Source organism: Solanum stenotomum, unplaced genomic scaffold, assembly GCF_019186545.1.
Source record: "Solanum stenotomum isolate F172 unplaced genomic scaffold, ASM1918654v1 scaffold18587, whole genome shotgun sequence".
NCBI classification, from domain to species: Eukaryota; Viridiplantae; Streptophyta; class Magnoliopsida; order Solanales; family Solanaceae; genus Solanum; species Solanum stenotomum.
In genome coordinates, this window is record NW_026025114.1 from 1 (window position 1) to 9952 (window position 9952).

The following is a 9952-nucleotide window of genomic DNA, read 5'->3' on the forward strand; positions in this document are numbered from 1 at the left end:
GATGGGAAGTTAGCTTAATTGTACTACTGCCACTACCACAAAAAAATCCAGTTGATTCATATTCAAACTTATTAGCCGAGCCAAGTTACGAACCTTTCTTAATGGAATATAATCAAACAGTAATAGTATAATATCAGCCATATTTTATCTGCACATGTCAAACAACCTTAAGAGACGAAAAAATGGAAGAAACAAGGAAAGCGGATATTTCCGTGATCTCAAGACAAATTGATGTTTGGGTAACAAGTCTCCGTCCGAAGACTAAGACTAAACATGAGGCTTTTTCTACAAAATTTAAAATGATGGATTCTTTTGTATGAAATATAAACCCAAACTGAAGAATTTGGATGATTCCAAATTATAATCCCAAATCACACAAATATTATAAAGATGGTACTAACACAAATCCAATCACAGTCATCACAAAAATGACCCCTGAAGATACTATTTCACAAATATATTCTTTTCTAGAAAAGCAAACTTTAAATGTCCAGTGCAACAATCCAAGATTTGTATTTTCCAGCAAAGTGCAAGTTTTGCTCGTCATTCCGAAGATAAAACAAATTTTGCACTAGATCAAAACAACAATAATAACAACTACTAAAATGTGATTTTCACATAGTAAACCAACTATGGCGACAACACGCCAAAGCACACAAAGGGGAATAACCAAATTCGAGCAAGATTCAATATCAAACAGACGAAGAGAATTCAAATAAAAGCACGAATCGAGGACAACGAAGAAGATAAAACATAAAAAGTGAAGAACAAATAAAATCATTACCTCAAAAACAAAGCAATCACTTAAGAGAATATGCATACGATAAACCCAAAAGATGAAAAAAAAATATACCGACAAGGAGACGAAGCACAAGGGAGTAAAATCCATGGAAACTGTGAAAATTGTACATGACTCCTTATCTGTAAGCAGAAACCAGAACACAGTTTGAACCAAAGGAAAACAAGAATGACCAAATTGTCCTGTGATGAAATAGCCTTGTCGACCATGAGACCTACAGAAAACGCCCAAATTCAATTAAAACACACCAATTATCATGCATGAGAAAACGAAGCTCAAATAACCAACAGGCAAGATTCAACAAAGAAAGAAACCTCCAGATGAAAGTATCACAGACAAACACAGAGGAATCACTGAGAAGAAGACAGAGACGATATGGCGGTTCCTATATGAGAAGCACTGTATTGAGCAGTACCAGAATCAACAACACGGGTAGTTGCACTTGAAAGGATGAAAACAGTGAAGCAGGCATGTTGACCAAGAGCAGCTTACTCTTAGCGTCTATATATTAGTAATTAGTAAAATTAGTAAATTAGTAATAAGTGTAGTAAAATATGTTTGTTTATTTTTACTTGGTTATAATTATTGTCCCAAATAGTATCATAGTAACAAATTATTAATATGAAATCGAAAAAGTAAATTATATAATTTGGACGGCGAAATGGTCCGATGGACCCTTGTGTACTAGTATGAGTTTGTATTTTGAACCCTTTTACTTAACCATTTACCAACTGAACCCTTAAACTCAATGAAACTCAGCATTTTAAACCCCTTTGGCCTTGTGTGAACTTCAAACGCACAAAAAAAATGACATGTCATCACCCACATCAGATTTTATATGACACGTCACGTATTATTTAATTTTTTAAAATAAATTATTTTTTTCTTCTATTTCACTCATCTTCATCTTCATATCACTTGACCAACACATGTAAAACCCTTTTCTCCATGGATGCCAATAAATCACCATTAAAGTATTTCAATATATTATAATATTTATACACAATTTTATCCAACAGACTTCATCTAATTTACATTCAACAGTTACTTTTATCCTTTCAAAACTACCGGATCTTTGTCACTTTACCCTAGAAAATGGAAAATAAAGATAAATCAAGAACAATAACAGATTTAAAGAAGGAGCACTAAAATTGCTAACAATTTTAACAACAAAAAGAGTTCAAAATACTCATTAGACATATTTCTTCCGTGGATTTGGGTATTGCACCAATTTTCTCGATTTTCCTTTGCTCATTTTGTTCTCATTTTTTGCACGATCTCGTTTCTAATTTGGGAAAGAAAAAATGAAAAAGGAAAAAGAGAAAAAGAACTGGAAAGGAGTGGAGGAAGGGAGAACGAAAGGAATGGGGGATTGGGTGGGGGAAGATCAGGGACGGTGAAAGAAATGGGGATCCTTTTTCTTCTAATTATTTTTAGTCTAAATTTTTATTTTCACGCTCCTTTTTTGCGTGAAATCACGTACTTATGCCAACTCAACAATTAAGTTGCCACATAAGTTTGGTCAATGGTCAGAAGAGTTTAAGATGGTGAATTTTATTGAGTTAAAGGGTTCAGTTGACAACGAGTTAAGTAGAAACGTTCAGAATACAAACACATACAAGTGCAAGGGTCTATCTGACCATTTCGCCTATTTGGACTTCAGAAAAACTATGTGGAAAGTACAACAAACTACTCTCTTTTCACATTTAATTAATTAATCTAAGATAACTTTTTATATATTACGTATTTATAAAAATAGTACTAAAAAATAAAGTGAAGTATTTAGTTGTTGTTTGAGAAGGTGATCATATGGAGAAGTTTTAGCAATAAAGTTTGCTGACCTTTGNCCTGTTCACTCACTTGTTCTGGTTCAACTGTTTGTTTTCTTTTGCTTCCTTCTTAGATATTGATTGTGTATGGTGCTGCTGGAAGAGAATGTGTGGTATTTTCTTTTTCAACGCATGATTGGATATATAATTTTGTAGCAGTTGCGTTTGAAGTACGGGCAAATTTTTTCTTGGCTCGAATAGAGAAGATCTTGTTGAAAAAGCTTGCGTGTCCATCTTTCATAGGTGGACAGTTGCTCTAGGAGAGTGAAAAAATCATTTTGGTAAGTTTGTTATGTAAAAATTATATATATTGTTTAGTTAGGACGTATACCTTAGTGGAAGCTCTTTCATAAATTTGTTTTGCAGTTAGCGATAATAGTTTTTCTCCTTCTTTGTTCATAATCATCCCAGTTGTTGAGCCAGAGCTATCTTTGAGATTTACATCAAATCGACACCTGTGTTATTGTATGGTTAAAATACTATTATTTGTTATTAAAAATTAAAAGAAATTGATATTGTTGGTGTAGTAATAAAGTACCTGGGGATGAGCATCTTATGTTGGTTGCAATTCATACAGTGAATTTTTATGATGATTGGATAACGGACTTCTTGTCCACAATTGGAACATACCAAAACATAGCATCTCTTTTGGTCACTTGGGAATGACATTTTTACTTCAATTGAGAATGTTTGTCCCTGTATTAAGAAAAGAATGAATGTAAGTATTTGTAGTAAGTTTTATCATTAAATAATGAATGCATTTTTTACTAACATCTTCTTCGGATTCAGTGTTTGCAATGACTTCTTCATCTACTGGAATGGTGATGAGAGATCCAGATTTGGATGTGCTCCTCAAAGTAAATGAAGTAAGTGTCCCTTTGTTCTCTGTGACCCTGCAGATAATCTCAAAGAAGGTTCATTGCTGGTAATGATAATTTGATATGTAAAAAAAAAGACAGTGAGAACATATTCAGGAGTGGACCATGCTTGTAGTTGCTCGCGTTGTGGATAAAGTGGACCAATTGGTATTGTTGTGTTGAATTTGGTCGTCAATGATACACCTACGTTTATTACATTAGATATTAATAAGTTTGAACTTGGAGAGGAATTATCATTCAAAGTAAGTATATTAAGACTAATCAGTCATTACTGAACTTAATCAATTAAGCAAAATCAGCATCACAAACAAAGAGTATGTTCCATTAGCAAGGAACAAGGGAGGCAAATAGAGTTCTATATATCTAAAAGAAGGTTCACATGCAATAATATGAAGGTAAGAATTAATACTTATACATATACAAGTAATATAGCTATAACATGAAGTTTCAGTAGCTAACAATCTTTATGTTGACAATGAATCACCAAATAGAGATATCATAATTCATAGGAGGTAAATTAAGACAAAGGAATATTAGCAAATGAAATGGGTGAAGAAGATATAAAGGACAAAGCGGCTTCATTTAGTGTTGTTCTCATTACTGACAGTTAACAATTTCATACAGTTTCAACGTAATAACATATTCAGTGTGGTTGCACAAATGGGGTGTGTGGAGGGTAGATTATACATAGACCTTATCCCTAGGTCACGCCAAAATGCTATTGAAATAATGTCACCACAGCTTAGTTTACGTGTTGCCTTAGGTACTGCATGATATGATGACAAGAAGCATCATCATAAAAGCAAGACCAAAAATAAAAAGTTGTGTCTCCTGTGTTGCTGGAGGCGGTACTACTGTGCAAATGAGCTCCAAAAAAATCTAAAAGAGTGATTCACTGCTTAGGTTCTCTTTTCCTTATATTGAGGGAGAGGGGGTCCATGCTACTCAAACTCAAAGGAGAACATCAAAAAGATATGAACAGTAACATGGCTGATTTACTAAAAACTCCATATCTACAAAACCAAGTAGATGATCTACAAATACAAGCAACAAATTCATTAACCACAAAATTCAGAAATACAAAAAAGCTAAAATATTCACTTATTGATAGCAGAAACAAGGAATGTTTTACAACGCTTTTAACAAAACATACTGTCTCAGCTAATGAGCATCATCTAAATTGTTGTCCAACAACAAGCCTTCTACAGGTTCAGTCCATCCCACAGCATCAATCCCATGTACTAAATCAGTATCATATCTAGTCCCTTCACTATCATGTCCAAAAGTAGCAATCCATTCCAAAGAAGAAATCCATTGTCCAGCAGCCAATGTAGAATACTGTTCAACAACAGGCAATATCCTCCCAAAAGGGCAGTCTGAAGATCATTCCCTCCAGCAAGATCAGTCTCACGTCCAGTCTCTTCCACAACCTCAGTTCCCATGTACTAAATGGGCATCAGTCTCATATCTAGTGCCTTCACTATCATGTCCAAAAGTAGCAGTCCATTCCAAAGGAGTCCTTTGTCCAACAGTCAATGTAGAGTAATGTTGAACAACATGAATAGCATATCCTCCCAAAAGGGCAGTCCGATCCAAATCACTACTTGTCTCATCTAAACTTAACTTTTTTGTCGGTACAACACCAGATGAACAAGTCAACAACCGCTGACAAAGGCAAGTAACAGTAGACATAGAAGCTAAAATAAACCAAACATAAACTAATTAAAAATTTACACAAAATAGAAAGTATGACACCTAAAAATGAATTAGCAGAAAAGTTACCTCTAAACAATTTTGTTAGGACATTGTCCCTAGAAGCTCTAGTCCTATAAGCAGGTATTTTGACAATGGTCTCATCAATCAGTTTAAAACTATCAATTGATACTCCAACCTCCACCCTTTTTTTTCGTTATTGCCTTACTATACTCTAATACTAAATCAATATAATAAACTGAAACATTATTACTAAAGAAATTCTTAACACTTTCATCAGAATCCATTAGATAGAGTTGATCTAAAATTTTGATCTAAGGATGTAATTGAAAACTTAGCCTCTACTATCCAGCCAAATGCTACTATAACATATTTTTTTAGTTTTACCAAAATATAGGTAAATTAAAAGAAAATGGGACTGTTCCACGACCATTAACTAATCTGGCCACCACAAATTTTGTATGATCTGCAATTACAATAAAAATTAAAAAGTTAGATCATGTTTAAAGTCAAAATAAAACAGAATAAAAGAGTTGGAGTTACCATTAGGTTGTTCTTCACATATTATAATTATTTTTCCTTTGTCTTTTGAAGGATCATGTGTAGGAAGTGTAGGCATAGGGTCATGTGTAGGAAGTGTAGACACAATCAAATTATACCACAACGAGAAAAGGAATAGATTAAAACTGTGTACCCAACCTTATGAAAAAATAAAACAAGATATAAATAAAAATAAAAATTTATATTAAAGAATTACTTAATCAAAAAAATGTTAACCTGCAATTGATCTTTGATTAATTTGTACTCCTCAATTGAAAAATCTGCATTGGTATGGTTCGTAAGGAGTTCTAAAACTCCAATACAATCAGTACTGGACAATTTGAAAATAGGGAAAAATTTTGATGCATTAATATTGAATTGTTTAGCCAAATGTAGATGCAAAAAAATCTGAATTGTTAGAGAATGCGTGGGTATTTTGTTTAAAAGTTTTGGCGATTTGTTTTTTCCTAGATTGTTAAGACGCAAGATGGGAAGAACTATAAACCACTGCATAAAGTGAATTCTTGGCAGTGAGTTGTGTGTCATCATCAGAGAAACCAAAACTAAATTAAGCTAGTTTCAAGAAACCTCCATGGTAAGCACTGTGGTGAAACAAATTGAACATCATATTATACATAGTTGCATATAATTGTTCATCCTCATCTGAAAAATGTAAACACAAGGGTAAAATGTCTACAGAAGATGTAAAGGAGTAATTTTTCACAAGTGACACATAATCTGTCCATAAAAATATGTATAGAAGATGTAAAGGAATAAAAAAAGATCTAAGTTGGAAAGATAACTATTTGGCACCCTAAACTCTTATAGGATAAATAAGAGTCATTGAGACTTTAAACTGCTGCAATTTCAATTGTCTTGTAACTCTAAAAGACTACTTTGTCATTATAGTTCTCTTGGAATTCTAAAAGACTGCTTTGCAATTTCAATTAACTCTAAAACGAGAGAGATAGAGAGTAAATTTATGGAAAAAAATAATTTTTCTAAATTACTTTTTTTTCAGAGAGTAAATTTTCTCTTGGAACTCTAAAAGACTGCTTTGCAATTTCAATATTTTTTCTAAATTACTTTTTTTCAATTTTTAGAGTTAATTGAAATTGCAAAGCAAACTTTTAGAGTTCCACAAGAAAATTTACTCTCTCAAAAAAGTAATTTAGAAAAAAAAAATCCATAAATTTACTACTCTTTATCTCTCTCATTTTAGAGTTAAATTGATATTGCAAAGCAGTCTTTTAGAGTTCCAAGAGAATTGTAATGGCAAAGTAGTCTTTTAGAGTTACAAGACAATTGAAATTGCAGTAGTTTAAAGTCTCAATGACTCTTATTTATCCTATAAGAGTTTAGGGTCCCAATTAGTTATCTTTCCAACTTGCTAGAAATTTTTTTTTATTCCTTTACATTGGACAAATTATGTGTCATTTTATGCTTATGAAAAATTATTCATTTACATCTTACGTAGACATTTTAACCCTTGTGTTCTACAATTTTTTCAGATGAGGATTAACAATTATATGCAGCTATGTATAATATGATGTTCAATCTATTTAACCACAGTGCTTATTCTACCATGGCTGTTTCAAAAAACAACTTAATTCAGTTTTGGTTTCCCTCTCATGATGATGACACAAAACTCACAGCCAAGAATTCACCTTATGCAATGGCTTATAGTTCTTCCCATCTTCCATCTTATAGAAAACAATCTAGGAAAAAATAAATAGTCAAAACTTTTAAACAAAATACCTACACATTCTCTAACCATTCAGATTTTTTGCATCTAGATTTAGCTAAACAATTCAATATTAATGCATCAAAAAATTTCCCTATTTTGTACTAGAGTTTTAGAACTCCTTACCACTCATACAAATGCAGATTTTCCAATCGAGGAGTACAAATTAATCAAAGAACAATTGCAGGTTAACATTTTTGTGATTAAGTAATTCTTTAATATAAATTTTTATTTTTTATTTATGCCTTGTTTTATTTTTCCAGAAGGTTGGGTACACAGTTTTAATCTATTCCTTTTCTCCTTGGTGGTCTGATAATTTGACTGTGTCTACACTTCCTACACATAACCCTGTGTCTACACTTCCTACACATGACCCTTCAAAAGACAAAGGAAAAGAAATTATAATATGTCAAGCACAACCTAATGGTAACTCCAGCTCTTTTATTCTGTTATATTTTGACTTTAAACATGATCTAACTTTTCCATTTTTATTGTAATTGCAGATCATACAAAATTTGTGGTGGTCAAATTAGTTGATGGTCGTGGAACAGCCTCATTTTCTTTTAATTCTACATATACTTTGGTAAAACTAAAAAAATATGTTATAGTAGCATTTGGCTGGACAGTAGAGACTAAATTTTCAATTACAGCCTTGCATCAAAATTTAGATCAACTCTTTCTAATGGACTCTGATGAAAGTGTTAAGAATTTCTTTAGTAATAATTTTTCAGTTTATTATATTGATTTAGTATTAGAGTATAGGAAGGCAATAACTAGAAAAAAAAGGGCGGAGGTTGGAGTATCAATTGATAGTTTTAAACTGATTGATGAGACCATTGCCAAAATACAAGTTTATAGGACCAGAGCTTCTAGGGACAATGTTCTAACAAAATTGTTTAGAGATAACTTTTCTGCTAATTCATTTTTAGGTGCCATAATTTCTATTTTGTGTAAATTTTTAATTAGTTTATGTTTGGTTTATTTTAGCTTCTATGTCTACTGTTACTTGCCTTCGTCAACGGTTGTTGACTTGCTCATCTGGTGTTGTACCGACATAAAAGTTCCGTGTAGGTGAGACAAGTAGTGATTTGGATCGGACTGCCCTTTTGGGAGGATATCCTATTCTTGTTGTTCAACATTACTCTACATTGGCTGCTGGACAAAGGACTCATTTTTTGGAATGGACTGCTACTTTTGGACATGATAGTGAAGGCACTAGATATGGGACTGATCCTCATTTAGTACATGGGACTAAGGTTGTGGAAGGGACTGGACATGGGACTGATCTTGTTGGAGGGACTGATCTTCAGACTACCGTTTTGGGAGGGATATGATATGCCTGTTGCTGAACATTACTCTACATTGGATGCTAGACAAGGGATTCCGTCTTTGAAATGGACTGCTACTTTTGAACATGATAGTGAAGGGACTAGATATGGGACTGATACTGATTTAGTGCATGGGACTGATGTTGTGGAAGGGACTGGACATAGGACTGATCTTGTGGGAGAGACAGATCTTGTGAAATGGACTGATCTTATGGGATGGATTGAACATGTAGAAGGCTTGTTGTTGGACAACAATTTAGATGATGCTCATTAGCTGAGACAGTATGTTTTGTTAAAAGCGTTGTAAAACATTCCTTGTTTCTGTTATCAATAAGTGAATATTTTAGCTTTTTTGTATTTCTGAATTTTGTGGTTAATGAATTTGTTGCTTGTAGTTGTAGATCATCTACTTGGTTTTGTAGATATGAAGTTTTTAGTAAATCAGTCATGTTATTGTTCATATCTTCTTGATGTTTTCAAATGTTCTCCTTTGAGTTTGAGTAGCATGGACCCCCTCTCCCTCAATATAAGGAAAAGAGAACCTAAGCAGTGAATCACTCTTTTGGATTTTTTTGGAGCTCATTTGCACAGTAGCACCCGCCTCCAGCGACACAGGAGAATCATTCTTTATTTTTGGTCTTGCTTTTATGATTATGCTTCTATAAACGTAAAGTTTCTAACTTCTTTTTATATGAGGAATTGATGGTGGTGTTCGGACCAACTTGTGCACACCTCGATTATCTCATCAAGTATTATTACCTCCCGCCAGCATAGTAAATAACAACAAACACTCTAACTTTATTGAGTATTAATTCAACATTGTATAATTATTTTGTATCCATATTATACCAAGAACTCTTTGACATGAATACTGCCCTCGAGGACGTGTACAAGAAGGTCTTTGGTTAAAAGTGGAGACTAAAATTGTAATTCAAAAGGTTTCAGTAAATACATGCTTAGCATAACGAACTCCTACCATCTAAATATCTTCTCATCTTCACAATTAAGAAGATCCTGTCTTCTTTCTAGGTAAAAGCCAAAAGAAAATGCTTTAGTCTAAAGTGTTTTTTAACTTTCAAGAAATACAATGATCCATCTCACCAAAACAAAAATTAATTCTC

The 9952-nt window shown here is 33.0% G+C and overlaps 1 protein-coding gene across 2 annotated transcripts in view; it reads right to left on the reverse strand.

Annotated features, from left to right (window-relative positions):
- Positions 1 to 2654: 2654 nt before the first annotated feature.
- LOC125850687 (uncharacterized) overlaps positions 2655 to 9952 on the reverse strand; it is a 9117-nt gene continuing 1819 nt past the window's right edge. The window contains exons 2-5 of one of the 2 annotated variants that reach the window (XR_007444835.1): positions 3401 to 3521; positions 3259 to 3324; positions 2960 to 3083; positions 2655 to 2884 (exon numbers count right to left, since the gene is read on the reverse strand). Coding sequence is in view for 1 of the 2 variants with exons in the window: in XM_049530543.1 (XP_049386500.1) it covers positions 2699 to 2884; positions 2960 to 3083; positions 3167 to 3324; positions 3401 to 3521 (589 nt within the window). In the remaining variant the exon portion in view is untranslated. Of the gene's footprint in view, positions 2885 to 2959; positions 3084 to 3166; positions 3325 to 3400; positions 3522 to 9952 lie in introns of both variants that reach the window. The other variant, XM_049530543.1, reaches the window with a different exon arrangement.